Consider the following 16,771-nt stretch of genomic DNA (forward strand, 5'->3'; position numbering starts at 1 on the left):
ACATCACTCCCTTGCTTAAAATTCTTTAATGCAGCGATTCTTAATCTGTGTGTGTTTGTGTGTGATGGACCCTTTGGATAATCTGATAAAAACTGTGAACGCTCGCCCCAGGAAAATGCCCTAACATAATAAATTTTGCATATAGTTTTAGGTGGTTCACAAATTCCTTGATGTCATCCTTGGATGCCTGATTAAAAACCTTTGCTTTCATGGCTTTCCATTACCTTCAGCTTAAGACCAAATTCTGTTACACAAATGAGAAAACCCAGATAAGCAGAAGGAAGAGAAGTGTCTGTCCAGCTACCTGGAGCACCACTTTTTTTCCTCACAGTTTGTGTCTACAATTTAAATATTTTCCATCCTCGTCTCTCACTACTTCCCAGCTTGCACTTCATGCCCCAGCCCAACACAGCTACTTGCTATCCTCTCAAAGGGACATGCTGCTTACCACAATATTTTGTTAATTGCCTGTTTATATAGTTATCTTTTTTATTTGGCTGAACTTCTTGAAGGTGATGATTATGTATTAACTTTTATATATTTAGAATCTAGAGCCTAATTTAGGGGTCCACACGTAGTATTAGGTAAATGTGTGGCTAAATAAATGAATTACAAGATTTATACTCGTATATGAAAGAAAAGGAGAAAGAACAACAAATTATCCAGGGTCCCAACATCCAAATGCAGCAGCTGTTAATACTTCTGTGTCTGCTGTGACTTTGCATGGATAATGTGTACCTTCCAGAGCTCAGCTCCCTCATAGAGAATTTGGGGATGAGAGTCATTGCGCTTTCCCACTTCAGATAGACATTATGAGTTTAATATATGTAAAATTCCTAATTAAATCCTGTTAAATGATTCAATCTTGAGATTATTAAACATATTAAATTTTCACTACTTTCTGCTATTTTCTGGACTTGCCTTTACCTGCCCAGTTCTGGCGAATTAGTATATATGTCTTCTTATTCTTCCTTCCCTAGAATCTTATTTGGGAGGGTTTAAGAAATTCTTCTTGTGATTCAACCTTGTATTCTCACGGAACTTAGCATAGTGCTTTGTATATTTAATGCTTCTTAATACCACTATATAAGTTAATTTGTATTTTTGGAAGAGAACAGGTGAATAGTTGATATGGTACTTTTTGTTGTAGTGCTTTCCTGAGGAACAAACTGAAGATCAGAGAGGACAGTAACTTACTAGACTCTAAACTCTAGACATACAAAAATTAATACACAGTCAATACCTTCAAGAAGGTGTAAGATTCCAGGGCTAGCCAGTGGCAAAACTGAGACTAGAATCTGGGTCTTTTTTCTCCAAATCTTCAGCAGTACCATGCTGTCTTTCTCTTGGGAAGAACTGGCAAAGGTTAACTGAGTGGCTGTGACTTTTTTTTTTTTTAAAGAACTCAAATTCTGATAGAATTTCATGCTGCCTCAGGTTTGTGCATTTTCCCTCCATTTTTGCCACCAAGGCTCTGTGTGTTTATTTCTTATTCTCCTTGAAGGAAAGGGCTCTGAATGACTCACCCCTTATCTCTTCTTTACTTCTCAAAAGGAAGAAAGCAAGTGGTGAATGGGAAAGATGTCAAGTAATAAAACTTAATTCTTGTTTATAAGGCCGTAATGATTACTTTAGTTCTTTCATCTAGCTGTAAGAGGAGATTCATTGTTGAAATATCATTGAATAAGCTAACTTAGGTCTTACTTTGCTTTATTTTTAGGATAACCTCTTCAAGCCTCACTGTCTGAAAGTTGGGCTTTTGAATAAAAACATCACATTCAGAAATAGTTACTAATAGTACTCTTAGTTACTAATTTCCCTTCTCATTCAGCCATTTCTTGACAGCTGCCTTTGCCCCAGATTGATTATTTGTCTGGGAGAAAAATCTTCATAATCTCTTGTGTTCAGCAGGTTAAGGGAGATTATGGGCAGAGTCTTTGGATTTTTTTTCTCCTTTGCAATTGTCTTGACCTCCTTTTGACTTTAGGCAGGCTGTTAAAGCCAGCGTGTTACTTGAAGCAAGATGTTTTTGTTTTTTTTGTTTTATTTTATTTTATTTTATTTTTTTAATTTTTTTGGCTGTGTTGGGTCTTTGTTTCTGTGCGAGGGCCTTCTCCAGTTGCGGCAAGTGGGGGCCACTCTTCATCGCGGCGCGCTGGCCTCTCACTATTGCGGCCTCTCTTGTTGTGGAGCACAAGCTCCAGACGCGCAGGCTCAGTAATTGTGGCTCACGGGCCCAGTTGCTCCGCGGCATGTGGGATCCTCCCGGACCAGGGCTCGAACCCGTGTCCCCTGCATTGGCAGGCGGATTCTCAACAACTGCGCCACCAGGGAAGCCCCGAAGCAAGATGTTTGATATACTTCCTCGGAGTCATCTTTCCCTTATCACACAGATGCTTTTGGACTCTGTTAGCATATTGCCCAAGACAGAATTAGGTTTATAAAGGAACAGATTAAAAGTTTTCTTTTGAAAGTGGTTTTTTATAGTTTAAGACTCTGTAAGAGCAAGCTCTTGCATGTTTAATTGAGGATTGTCTAGTAAGTTTTGACAGCTGTAAGTAGAAGCTTATAAAGCTCTCACATGCACGATGAAGAAGACAGGTTATTAGACACAAAGGTCTTCTATGTACGTGGAAAGCTAATAGCTATCAATTCTCAGGCAGAAACTAGCAAATAATAACTGAAGGGTAAATGGGTTTCTTACTGAAATGCTAAGTGTCCATTACCTGTGCTTGCAGTTTCATCTTTTGAGAGGGCTTTGTGACGCAACTGCTGATTCTGATTTCCGTACTGCTGGAAACAAAGCCAGGGCTGCTCCAGTCAAGCTGTCAGGAGTCCAGAGGGTGGGAAAGGGAGGCAGCCGTTTGTAAAGGAGGACTAAGTGCAGCTGCTTATTTTTGAGTCTTGAAAAATAAATTTATACTTTTCACATTAGCAATTCTGGGTTTTGTATTGTTTGTTCTGTTTCAAGGGGAGAGAGAGAAAGAAAAAAAAACACATTTATTTCTTTTCTAGCCATGCAGAGGGACCCACCGCTAAAAAACTGAGGCCCGAGGGAGAGGAAGCCCGCTTCAGTATCTCCAGCCTGGCTGAGGGCAGTGTCACCCGTGTAAGCGGGCCTTGTCTGGTGTGCTCCCCGCTTTCAGGAAGGTTGGGGCTTGGGGAGATTGCATCAGTTTTGTTAGTCCTTTAACATAGCGCTTTCCTTGGTCCTTTCAACACATAAGCCGTACGTGTCCATCCCACACTTTTTCCTTTCTTCCTTTAATTATTGTCAGTGAATTACCTATAGAATTGTTTATATTGCTATATAGTACATAGAGCACTATATAGTATATAGAGCGTGAAACATCACTTTCGTAGAGGTTTTCTGGTAACTTCATTTTGCAGCTTTCTGTTTAGTCACAATGGTAGGATAAGTGGGGGTTTAATGATACGAGTCTTAATCTCCAAGTATGTAAGCTTTAAGAGTATAACTCCCTTTTTTCTAATATACAACTTCATAACAGGTTTCACTAGTTTAGGATTTCCCCAAACCAGGTATCCTTTGACACTTGAGATCTTCTTTATTTAATGGGATGGTTTTTGGAACTTGAACGTATTGCCTTGTTTTAAGTGGCATTATTTTGAATCAGTGGATCGTAAAAATCGTCCCTTACTACTAGCCAAATATACTAGGAAGGATAGCTAGCCCTAGGGCATACCTTGTCCCCACCTGAAAAAGTAATGCTCTCAGTAAAACTGAATGTCTGAAAAATGATTTGGATTTTATTTCAAAGTCTTGTAGTAAAGGAAAAAAATATCATGACCTTATTTATTCTGGGAGCTTTCCTGACTGCTGTACCAGAGCGGACTGGAAACTTTAGTACATTTTGTACCAACATTTACCAGCCATTGTAGAATCCCATTGTCTTCTCCCCCTCCAGCTGAACTTAAGCCCTATTAAGGTTGGGATCGGAAGGTAAAAGACATAGGTATGATCAGAAAGTGCCGTATGGTGTGGCAGAGATTTTCATCTTTGAAACTTTCCCACCTAGCACTGATTTGCTTTTACTCTGGGGGGCATGTTTAGTTTGGGCATGTTTGAATAGTCTACCAAAACTTCAATGCCAGAGGGTCAGCAGCAGCCCCCAGGAAGGACAGTTCAATGAATTAAGCATCAGGCTATTATTTCTCGTGTCATCTTAGTGGAACAAAGGTATTCTGAACTGACCCTGCACTGCAGAATCCTCCCCTTCCTAATTGGTTGGGTGTCAGGATGGACAGGCAATCTGCCACATAAAGCCTTCAAACTGGGCTGCCTGGTGCCTTGGGTGCCTTGGGTCATACTTCTGACCCCTCTGGAAAGAAGTCAGCTTGCATGAGGAGAGGTAAGTGAAAATAGGGACAGACGACAGCCCTTTGACCACAGGAATCCACTAGCTTTTAACAGATCCATAGAAATGAAAATGAACAGAAAAGGGCCTTCACTTTGTCTTTGCCTCTATTTTATGAGAACACACTTATTACATTAAGCTGTCTTGTCTTGCCTGGGTGCTGCCAAAAAGAGAAGTGACCTGCAGTTTCATTGTCTGTGGGTGTGTTCTAGGTTGGAAGTGTGAATCCTGCTGAAAACTTCCGTGTTCTAGTGAGGCAGAAGAAGACCAGCTTTGAGGAAGGTAAGAGATGTGCCGTAGGCTTTGCAGTTAAGGAAAAGTGGTTAATTAGGTTAACTGATTTAAGTCTAGACTAATAAGTGTCACCTTTGGTCATAATGCTTTATACAGCAGTTTTCTTTCCTCGTGGATCTTTGTGATTGTCCCTTGTTAGTAAGCTCACCGAGGTAACATTATGAGCACAGGAGGGTAAACTCAGCACAGGTCTGCTAAACAGAGACGAGCTAATTTGTAGGTCTCCCTGTGACGAAAACTGTGGGCCAGAATCTTGGAGCTTTTAGTTCCACTTCAGTGAAATTCTTTGGGAATAAAATGTCTTTGTGTCATATCTTCCTATTTTCTGAGACATATAATTTTTGTTCTCTCCTAAGAGTTTCAGCCCCTTGACAGTAATCTCGAAAAGACCTTACTGCTGCCCTTAGATTTGATCCTTCCGAAATTGACCCCGTCCTCACATTTTTCTTTTCAGATATAACCTAAAATTCCATTTAGGCTTGAGCTGATATTAAAACAGCTCTGAGGGACGGATAGAGGGTCTCAGACTGACATTCATTCACTTGATCGCCTTCAGGTTCCTGTTCATTCACCTTTAATGAATGGCAGCTGGCGATTGTAATCCTGCAGGTTTGTGTACATAACAGTATTGCATTCATTATTGCTACCCGGGGTCAGGACTGGGAGCTGCCTTCTCTGAGTGTTTACGTTCATGTGTGCACAGAACCTTCTCTTCCAACTTCTTGGCATTTTGGGGGAAATGAGTCCTAAATGCCTAGAAACACTACAGCTTCTTAATCATCTGTAGTACCTAGCGTAGGTCTAGGGGCCTTACTACTTAGAGTGTGAGAATCCTAGCAAGATGCCTGGACTTCCTGTGCTGTTGCCCAAAGGCAGTTATAACCAGCTGAGAGCCTATAATCTACCAGGCCAAATCTTGTTGGTGGGAACACAGAGGCCAAGCCCATGAGAATTTCCTGAGGAAGACCAGCTCCATCCTCATAGTAATCTGCATTCTTTTAGGTGGGGTGTGTACGTTTTGTGTTCTGAGAATGGGGAAGAGCTTTTTGCCCTGTTAAAGACTGACGTATAGAAGAAAACCTTGAGTTTTAACATAAAACAAAACTACGTCTAAATAGAAGGAGGAAATCTAAAATTAAAGTGACAGCTTCCAGAAGGATTGGGGGAAACAGTACTTCAGAATTTCTCTCCTTCAAATACTGGGTTAATCAAAGGACGCTTTCACAGCATTGTACCTGTGTTGTCTCTTAGGCTGCGTATTGTGACTGTGTGTTTGGAAGGGGGCAGAAACACCGCTGTGACAAGTCAACAGACTCAGTCATCTATCATGGTTGTTGTGTTTTGATGATATGTTATGGATTACATCAGCCAAAGTCAAAGGTCGTCCCTTTGGAAGTAATTGGTCTTCCCTGGTTGATGTAGGTGTGATCTCTTCAGGGACTAAATCTAGCATCATCACCATTGTAAAGGCAGCCTACTAGTTAGTTCAGGTCATTGTGCTGGCACTTACCCTTTGTCTCAGTTATTCCACATAGCAATCCTGCAGAGTCACGTGAGCAAGTGGAAAAAATATTAGAGCTTTAACAGCTGGTGTCAGAATTTTCTGAAAAAGAAAATTATGTTTATTGGGAAAATACTTTGATAAGTCTTTGGAGTAGAGACTGAGTCTGTGTCCCCAGGCTCGGTTGTTGGCCAGTGCTGGGGTTCAGAGGAGGCGGAAGCTGCTAGCACCGTAGAAGTGGGAGAACTGGAGCTAGTTCAGGAGAGAAGGGGATGAGGAGAACAGGTAAGAGGGAGAGGAAGTGAATGAATTTATGTAAGGGCACAGCGTTCTGCAGTATGTTCCCAACTCATGACTGCAGATACTTGGTGTCAGTAAAACTCTGGAATGCTTGGCTTGAGTGCTCCATCTGGGGAAACTGGTGAGGAGGCAGTTTTGGGTCTGAAAGTCCTTCATGCAGAGCAGAGAAAGCTCCTGAGAGCACCAGAGGCCAGAGTCTAAAGAGGTCATGAGAGAGTAAATTCCTGAGAATTTGCTTACATCTTAGGAAAACAGTGTTTCTCCTAGGCTAATTGGGGATTTAAAGCAGTCTTGTGAAAATAACAAGGGCAAGTGGCCCCTCGATGGCATATAGATTATAATAGGTACTATTATTATTATTCCCATTTTACAGGTGGAAAAACTGTAAAACTGGAAGAAATGAACTTCCCCTCCAAATCACACAGGGATTCAAATCCATGTCTCCTTCAAATACTGGATTTTTCTACCTAGCAGTACTATTTCTCCTGATTCCTAATGCCTTCCTTTCCTACACGCTTCTTTGTTTAAACATTATAAGGTCAAGCATCTTAAACCTTGTGCCCATAGATAAGATTTTTGATGAGTAGACGGTTCTTTTCTGTTGAATGTGACTGAGTCCTGGCACGTTGTAGTGCTGTGATGGTGGATGTCCCTCTGTACCTCCATCTGGGACTTATCAGTCAGAGATCTCCAGTGACCTCACAAAAGCAGACTTTCTGCAGAGCTGCAAGAAAATGGGACTGCCCACTTGTTAGCAACTAGTTCTGTTTCATGGTCCTAACTTGGCTTCCCTATTTTGCTTCAAGCTCCAGAAATTTTGTTTCTTCATTATTTTTCTACCTTTGTTCTTCTGCTTGGATATCTCTTTGCTAAGCTCTTTGTGAGCCAGGACTCACCTTGCAAGCCCAAAGTACCCCTCCAAACTTAAAGCTGCCTCCCTGGTATTGGTCTTCTAGAGGCAGAAGCCCTTCTCTTCTCTCCAGTGTATCTGTTTTTTAAATTCAGTTGCCAAAAGCATGATTAATAATAGATAGTTTTACCCTTAGTTAGAACTTGGCCCTTTCACCTATTGTTACAAACTAAAGTATGGGTGTAATTCCTTTTCACCCGTACTAGTAGCAGAGTCATACTGAGAGTATTGTGACCCTGTCCCCTTGACATCAGCAGTAGGCAGCTACACAGTTTCTTATCTAGTTTTTGGTGTGAAGGATGTTTCTTGTCCTACGATTATTGGCATAGAGTAGATAACACTGAACCCCAGGAACGTGTTCTTTCTGGCTGTTGATGCTTCTGTAAGATGTCTCTGATTCTCAGGTGCTCTTCTTTTTCTGGTCCCTTTCCTTCTCTCTCACTACCCACCCACTCTTCTGTTACTACAGTTTTAAAATAGAAAATTCTGGACCACAGCTGTATATATAATAATCACCGCTCAATTGTGAAAGTGGGGTTGTTTCCCTCACGGAGTATTCAGAAGCACATCAGCACCATCATCTGTGATGTCTGTTGTGTGTAGTTGTGGATTATTGGGAGAACCTGAGTCCACAGAGTTCTCAAAGACTCCTCAGCGGTGACAGGGTGGCAGAGCTCCGTTCCACCAAACTGAATTCACAGGAGCCTGATTGGTTGAAAAACCAACCTGTCAAGAAAAGGCATCCTAAGTAGAAGTGGTATGGACTCCTATTTGGGGTCTGTTATTTAACATTAGATTAATGTGCAGTGAGTGTAATGTGCACACATCCATTTGATAGATGATGATCACTTTATCCCGTGGCTACTGAGATATTTCATTTTTCTCACATCTCTTTCCTCTCTCTGACTTTGTTTGGATCATATCTCATCCTCAAGTCTGCTGCCTTTGTTCTCTAACCTATCTTATTCTCATACATCAAACAACATCCTTTCAATTTTAAAGAACATTTCTTAAAATTCACTTCTGCAAGATCTCCCAAAACTAGGCAGAATGTTATTACCACAATTAGTAATAAAATTATATTATTAAGCAAAGTCAAATAGATAATTTTTTTCAACTCTGTGTTTGTGGGTAGAGCACTATCCCCTTTGTACAGCAGTTTACTTACGCACATTATATGATTTTCTGCCATGAATCAAGCCTAACTTGTGGATTCTCAAGAGTTGGGATCTAGGAGAAATTTCCTGTGTGTGTGTGTGTGTGTGTGTGTGTTATGTATTTTCTTTTTTTAATGGTGTATTAATCTTGGGTATGGATTATGTAACCTATCATAGCTCTTTGCAGATAAACATAAGAAGATAAAAATATGGCCTTTATTATTTTGCACAGAGCTGGTAAATTTAAGAAAAATAACCTCCGTTAAATACCTTGAACGTCTTGAAAGAAGGATACTAAATACAAACAGAACTAAAATTTTAAGTATCTTTAGCTGTATAAAAGTTTTGTTTTGTTTTTTAACAGTTTGACATACTTTCTTAGTCCTTTCCCAAAATAGCAGTGATCCATGTAATCACAAGCGAGAAAATACATGATTACGTATTCTAGAGGTTTAGTCTATACTTTTATATTTTTTATTAAATATCTTACTTGTTCTTCACTGGCTTTCTTTTTGACTTGTCTAGTTTTAAACTGTTAAACTCCAGAACTTGATGATCCAGGCTTATTTTATACCTCATTTATCAATGACAAGTAGTCTCATTTGAAAACAAAAATCAGTTTATTTGGAATTGTAAAGGATACCTACTAAAAGGGTATGTTATTATTTGACATGGTAATGGTGTATCAGTGACCCTTAGGGTCTTGTTCATCTTCCGTGTGGCATGGATTGAGGCCCAGAATAGTTGAGATGACTTTCCACAGATTATTGCAAATACGCGGATCAGATTCCAGAGAGCCAATTCTTGGCCTCTTGTGGCTTAAACATCTTCATTGGTTGCCTACGTTTCATTAGACGGCACAGCACTGCTCTGAAGTTTACATTTTAATGTAATAAAACTCATTAACCAAATAATTAAAATGAAATCATTGAAATGAAGACAAAAAGAAAAAATAAAAAAGACATGGCATAGAAATCAAAGACCATCATATACACACAACCACTTTACAAGTAAGTGTTTTCAGTTTTCACAATTCTCCCTAAAAGGCGTCTGTCCATTCTTACTCAGCTTCTAGCATCTTTTCAAATTCCTGTCAATCTGTAGATCAGAATATCTCTAATTACAGAATGTGGCTCTTGTAAAATGTAGCCTGGCTATCTGTTAAAAAAAAGAGAGCATACAAATCCTGTTTGCTATAGGTAAGCTCTCAGTGAGCACCAAGATTTCTTCCTGAGAGCATTAGAGGACATCTATATGTGATACACGACAGCATTTTCATTCTCCCAGTGTTTTGTTTTCTCATGCCAGGTGGTAAAGTTGCTTGCCTTAAACCTGCTGAGTATTTTTTTCCCTTTTTAGGTTAAAAATAGAATATTTTTCCCTCTGGCTGAAAACGTGGAACTCATATGAATGCTTTCCCCGTGTCAGAACAGCTAGAAGAACAGAGTTCATTCAAGCCTGCATTTAACGTAGTGACCCCCTGGCTTGCTTTGATGACCCGTGCCAGCTGCTGGAAACACGGAATTAATGATGGGTGCTTTGGAGAAAGGGTGTGTTATCCAGCTTGCGGTTGGAGATCACCCTTGCAGGAAGTGCTAATGAGAGTGATTTGTGAAGCAAAGAGCTGTTGAAGTACTTACTCACAGCAATTTGGTTTTTTCTTTATTACCTACAAATTCATGGTGCATGGTAGATCACTGTCATGCAGAGCATTGCACTTGGTTCTCCTTGAATTGGAGAATTGTCTTCACGATTGTTTCTTAAGCCCAGCTGGTTGATAAAGGAAACTGATTTCAGGTTGTGCTGATGTGCAACCTGCTTTCATCAGTGACTTAAAGTGACTGCTTGTGGCAAACAGCAGAAGCTCTTAACCAATTAAGATGTTTAGGAAAGGATGTTAGGCTTTTGTTAAAATAGTAACTAATGGGCTGAAATGTGTTAAGAGGAACCTAGAAACAGCTTGGAGTCCCATTTAAAGGCGATAAAAGTATTTTGGTCCCCTCCCCTTTCAAATTATAAGCACAGGGCAAAAAGTATGCTTACACAGAAAGAAGTGGCAAGTATAATTTGGTACACTTAGTCCTGTCTGTTTCCATGTCTACGTAAAATTTTTAAAATGGCATACTAGTTTCTTTGGTCAGAAAAGGGAGTGAAGTTTGGTTCAGATATAGAACACAGTTTCAGCAGGGCTTGAGAATATTATCAGTGTAGATGTCCTTGGACATAAATTAACTTTTTTTTTTTTTTGCAGTTCCTTATGGACAGTTGCAGAAAAATCTTTAGTTAATAGTTATGATTAAAGGCCCTGCTGTGGATTGAATTGTGTTCCCCCCAAAATTCATATATTAAAGCCCTGACTCCTCATGTGATGGTTTTTTTTTTTTTTTTAATTTATTTATTTATTTTTGGCTGTGTTGGGTCTTCATTTCTGTGCAAGGGCTTTCTCCAGTTGTGGCAAGCGGGGCCAATCTTCATCGCGGTGCACGGGCCTCTCACTATTGCGGCCTCTCCTGTTGCGGAGCACAGGCTCCAGACACGCAGGCTCAGTAGTTGTGGCTCACGGGCCCAGTTGCTCCGCGGCATGTGGGATCCTCCCAGACCAGGGCTCGAACCCGTGTCCCCTGCATTAGCAGGCAGATTCTCAACCACTGCACCACCAGGGAAGCCCATGTGATGGTTTTTGAGATGGGGCCTTTGGGAGGTCATTAGGTTTAGATGAGGTCATGAGGGTGGAGCCCTCATGATGGGATTAGTGCCCTTATAAAAAGAGACACCAGAGTTTGCGCTCTCCTCTTCTCTTTCTCGCTCTCTCTTTTTTTTCTCTGTGATGTGAAGGTGCCTGTCTGCAAGCCAGGAAGAGAGCCCTCACCCAAACCTGACCATGCTGGCACTGGCTTCCAAACTGTGACAAAATAAATTTCTGTTGTTGAAGGCAACTAGCCCATGATATTTTGTTATGTCAGCCTGAGCTGACTAATACAGGCTCATTTTCTTTTCCTTTGTCAGATTAAACTGATGAAATCCTGTATTTTATCTCTTTATGTCTTTTAGTGGTAATGAGATGCAGCTGTAGCACTCAAGATAGTCACTGTATTTCATTGGTAGGCCACTGGAGTCAGGAGCCATTTCTTATATGAGAACTATCTAACTATAATTCTCTTGCCCTTGGAATCTAGTAGTGTTTCCTTGGGGCATTGAGGATAAGATTTACTGTCTGAGCTTTTCAGCAGTTATTCTGTAAAAGAAACATCTAGTGTCTCCTTTCTGTCTGTGGTAAATCTCCACAAATCTCTCAGTTAAATTGCACTTATTTATTGCCAGTTTTTAAATAGTTCATTGAAGTATAATTTTCTACTATAAAGTGTACTCATTCTAAGTGCAATTTAGTGATCCTTTATAAATGGAAAAGGTTATACAATCATCACCACAACCCAGTTAAAGAACTTTTCCTTCAACTCCAGAAAGTTCCCCGTGGCAGTGTGTAGTCAGTTCTTTTTTTCCCCACCACCACCTCAAGCAGCCATTTTCTGTCTCTATAGCTTTGTCTTTTCTGGAAATTTTACATAAATGGAATCACTCAATATACAGTGTTTCACATCTGACTTCTTTTACTTAGCATAAGGTTTTTGAAGTTTGTCTATGTTGTAGCATGTATCAATAATTGACTTCTTTTTGAGCTGAATAATATTCCATTTTAATGAATACGCCACAGTTTGTTTATCCACTCACCAATTAATGGATATTTGGATTGTTTCCAGTTTTTAGCTATTACAAATAATGCTGCTATGGACATTTGCATACAAGTCTTTGTATGTTTTCAGTTTTCTTGGGTGGGAGTGGAATTGCTGAACCATATGGGAAATTTATGTTTAACTTTTTAAGAAATAGCCAAACTCTTTTCAAAAGTGGCATACCATTTTATATCCCCACTGGCAGTGAATGAGGGTTCCACTTTCTCCACATCCTTGAATAACCTTGTATTGTCAGTCTTTTCAGTTATAGCTATTTTAGTGTGAATGTGTCAGTGTATCATTGTGGTTTTAGTTTGCAGTTTCTTAAAGGCTGCTAATGATGCTGACCAGTTTTCATGTGCTTATTAGCTATTCATATATCTTCTATCTTGTTTATCATTTTTTTATTCTTCTATGGACTGTAATATTGTTGTCATCTGTAAGAAATCTTTGCCTAGCCCAAGTCACAAAGATTTTCTCCTGTGTTTTCTTTTGAAAGTTTTAGGTCTATAATTCATTTTGAGTTGATTTTTGTAAATGAGTATTTGGTAAGTGTGTAGGTTCATTGTTTTTCAGAGGGATAACTAATTGTCCCAGCACCGTTTGTTGAAAAGACTGTCCTTTTCCCATCGAATTGCCTTGGCACCTTGTTGAAAATTATTTGACCATAAGTGTAAGAGTTTATTTCTGTAGTCTTCAATTTAATTACATTGATCTATGCCTGTCCTTCACTAATACTTTGCTTTGTTTACTTTAGCTCTATAGTAAGTTTTGAAATACTGTATCATAAGTCTTCCAATTTTGTTCTTTTCTAAAATTGTTTTGGCTAATCTAAGTCCTTCACATTTCCATATAAATTTTAGGATCAGCTTTTCGATTTTTAGGGATTTTGGTAGGGATTGGCATTGAGTATATAAAATAATTAAGGAAGAACCTCCATCTTAACAATATTGAATTTCCTAATCCATGAACATGGATTCTTTTTCCATTTATTTAAATCTTGTTTACTTTCTCTCCATAGTGTTTTATAGATTTTAGTGTACAAGACCTGCACTTCTTTTGTTAAATTTTTGCCGAGTGTTTTTTAATTTTTAATGCAAATGTGAATGAAATTTTTAAAAATTTATTTTTGGATTGTCTTGCTAGTATATAGAAATATTGATTTTCGTATATTGGCCTTATATCCTGCAGCCTTGTTAAACTTGTTTATTAGTTCTAGTTGTTTTTATATACTCCTTAGGATTTTCTACTTACAGGATCATATTGTCTGCAAATAAAGGCAGTTTTACTTCTTTCTAACTTGTATGCTTTTAATTTCTTTTTTTTTTTTCTTTTACTGGCTGGAACATCCAGTACAGTGTTGGCTTTCAGACTTTCACCATTAGTATGATGTTAGTTCTGAGTTTTCTCAAATTCCCTTTATCATCTTGAAGAAGTTTTCTTCCATTCCTACGTGATTGAGAGTTTTTATTGTGAATGAATGTTGAGTTTTGTCAGATGCACGTTCTACATCTATTGAGATAATTATGTGGGTTTTATTCTTCTATTTATATGGTATACTATATTCATTGATTTTCAGTTGTTAAACCAGCCTTGCATTACAGGGATAAATTCCAGTCAGTCATGGTGAATAATCCTTTTTGAATGTTTCTGAATTCATTTTGCTAATATTTTGGTAGGATTTTTGTGTATATATTCATGAGGGATACTTTTCTCTAGTTTTCTTGTGATATCTTTGTCTGACTTTGGTATCAGGGGAATACAGGCCTCATAGAATGAGTTGAGAAGTATTCTTTCATCCTCTTCAGAATTGGTATGATTTCTTCTTTAAACATTTGATAGAATTCACCAGTGAAGCCTTCTGGAACTGGTTTCTTTGTGGAAGGCTTTTTAAAACTAATTCAGTCATTTTACTTATGATAGAGTTAGTCAGATTTTCTATTTCTTCTTGAGTCATTGGTGGTAATTTGTGCTTTATATGAATTTTTCCATTTCATCTAAGTTGTCTGATTTGTTGGCATAACATTGTTCATGTTATTTTTCCCTTACAATATTTTTAAGTCCTGTGGTTTATAGTTATATGCCTGCTTTTATTCCTGATTTTGGTAATTTGTATCTTCTGTTTTTCTTGGTCAGTCTAAGTAAAGGTTTATGGGCTTTGTTTCTCTTTTATAGAAGATCCTAACTTTTAGTTTTATTGATTTTCCTCCATTTTATATTTTTTAAATTTCATTGATTTCTGCTCTGATCTTGATTATTCCCTTCCTTTGCTTGCTTTGGATTTATTTTGCTTTTTTTCTAGTTTCTTATGGTGGAAGTTTAGATTACTGATTTGAAACTTCTTTTCTAACATAGGTATTTATACATTTTCATCTAGCCAGTTCTTTAGCTGCACACCATGAATTGTGATAACGTGTTTTCATTTTCACTCAATTAAAAATGCTTTCTAATTTCTTTTGTGATTACTGTGACCTTTGGATTATTTAAAACTGTGCTGGATTATTTAAGACTGTGTTGTTTAATTTCCAAGTACTAGGAAATTCCCAAATTTATTTCTGTTGTTGATTTTTAATTTAATTCTGTTGTGACTGGAGAACATATTTTGAATGGCTTCAGTCCTTTTAAATTTATTGAAACTTGTTTTATAGCTTAGCGTTTAGTCTGTTCTGACAAATGTTTCATAGCCCTTTAAAAGAATATGTATTCTCTTGTTGCTTGGTGGAGGGTTCTGTAAATGGCAATTTGGCCAGTTTGGATGATAGTTTTTCCAAATCTATATCTTTGTTGATTTTATGTCTAGTTGTTCTCCATGATGTTTTGAGTATTGAAGGTTATTCACCTTGAGACCTTGTGGGCTATTAAGACCTTTATAATTTTTGCCTCACCTAGCTAAACAAAAACCTAGAAACCCAAGTGAATTTCTACAGAGTACCAATAAAGAAAACATTGTCAGTTCAAGTAATAGAGTGTATTTTAAATAAAGGTCTTCAGGTATTGGAGTTTAAAAAAAAAAAAAAACTTAGATGTATGTATCACAGGATTATGTTTGTGTTTCAGAATCCTCAGCTTCATGGGAGGAATTCATTTACATTAGTAAATGACAAGCTTACTCAGTACAGGAAAAACTGTGGAGATTTCAGGAACTTGTTAGCAAGTCTTAGTTCAGTGTTTAAAGATTGGGAAAATTCATAGGTTCATTGCTCCCTCCCTTCATTTGTTTCTTCTTTGGTGCTCTTTTTCTCAAGCATGGGTGTATTTTGTTTGATTCATTATTTGCCTCATACATAAGTTTGGATTATCCCAATTATCTCATAATTGTCCTATTTCTAATTACTCTTAGATGGACTATAATGAAGCCAGCAGGACTTATACATTGGAATTTTAAATGTATAGAATTACAGGGAGGGTTGAATCTACAAACTAATGATAAAATTTGCCTGCCACAAATCTGATTCAAATTGGTAGACTATCCTGAGGACTGTGGGTGAAATTAAATAATTTCTAAGGTCCTTTTTTGTACTCTCCTTTAAGTATATGAGTAATAAACAGAAGGAAGTAGGTGGTAGAGAAAGAATAAAACAAAAAAGAAATAAAAGGATCAATGAAATAGAAGGGTCCTGAGTAACTGCCATCAGTAAATGTCAACCCATGAAAAATGTCGTTCCATTTAGAACTCACTAAAAATACAAACAATTGCTTATTGTTAACTTATGTAATAGTCTCTTATATGTTTCAAGATGACTTAATTGCTTCTTTGGCTTCTCATTAAAAAATAAATACATGCTCATTGGAAAAAAATCAAATAGTAATTCAGTAGTACATAAAAAGGGGAACTCTCTTCATTCATTGTCCCTCTCTCTTCCAAACCCTCCTTATACCCACATTCTTTGTCTTGCTTTCTCTCACTTCATAGGAATAACCCTGTTAATCCCTATTAATGTTCTATATCATAGTCAAGATGGTTAATTGTTTTAGTGTATGGTAAATTGAGGTTATAGCCACAGGCAGTACATTTTAGGAGAACCTCCCATTCCTCATGGGATCAAGCATCTTGACCTAAGAGGGAAAAAAAGAGCTTACAACAAGATGGGATGGGGCTAATTCATACTTAGTAAGTGACAACAACAAAGATGCCTGCATATATAGTCATGATAATGTGGAAATGATATCTTATCCACACATACCTGCATACATCTTACATAGCCCATTACTCTTTGTCTATGTATTTTCCCTTTCCATAGAGCTTTATTTTAACCATTTATATCGCTATAAAATTAAGGTAAAGGGTGGTGATCAGAATTCTAGACTGTCCATTCCCCCAGTGATAGCCAGTACTGAATACACAGTGTATGGGTTTAAATTGAAGGAACACAAAAAGACATCTTCATGTCTTTTAGACATGAAGCTTTTAGAGGAGTAACTCACTGAGGCCTTGATCATTTATTCATCCATTCAGCAAATGGTTGTTGAATGCCTATAATGTGCTAGTCATTGTGGCAAGA

The 16,771-nt window shown here is 38.1% G+C and overlaps 1 protein-coding gene across 3 annotated transcripts in view; it reads left to right on the forward strand.

Moving 5' to 3' along the window:
• XRCC5 (X-ray repair cross complementing 5) overlaps positions 1–16,771 on the forward strand; it is a 97,636-nt gene that overhangs the window by 51,480 nt on the left and 29,385 nt on the right. For all 3 annotated transcript variants that reach the window (XR_014265322.1, XM_082467472.1, XM_082467473.1), the window contains exons 15-16: positions 3,016–3,109; positions 4,589–4,658. Coding sequence is in view for 2 of the 3 variants with exons in the window: in XM_082467472.1 (XP_082323598.1) it covers positions 3,016–3,109; positions 4,589–4,658 (164 nt within the window). In the remaining variant the exon portion in view is untranslated. The remainder of the gene's footprint in view (positions 1–3,015; positions 3,110–4,588; positions 4,659–16,771) is intronic.

Source organism: Balaenoptera physalus (assembly GCF_965194825.1).
Source record: "Balaenoptera physalus genome assembly, chromosome: 6".
Classification (NCBI taxonomy): domain Eukaryota; kingdom Metazoa; phylum Chordata; class Mammalia; order Artiodactyla; family Balaenopteridae; genus Balaenoptera; species Balaenoptera physalus.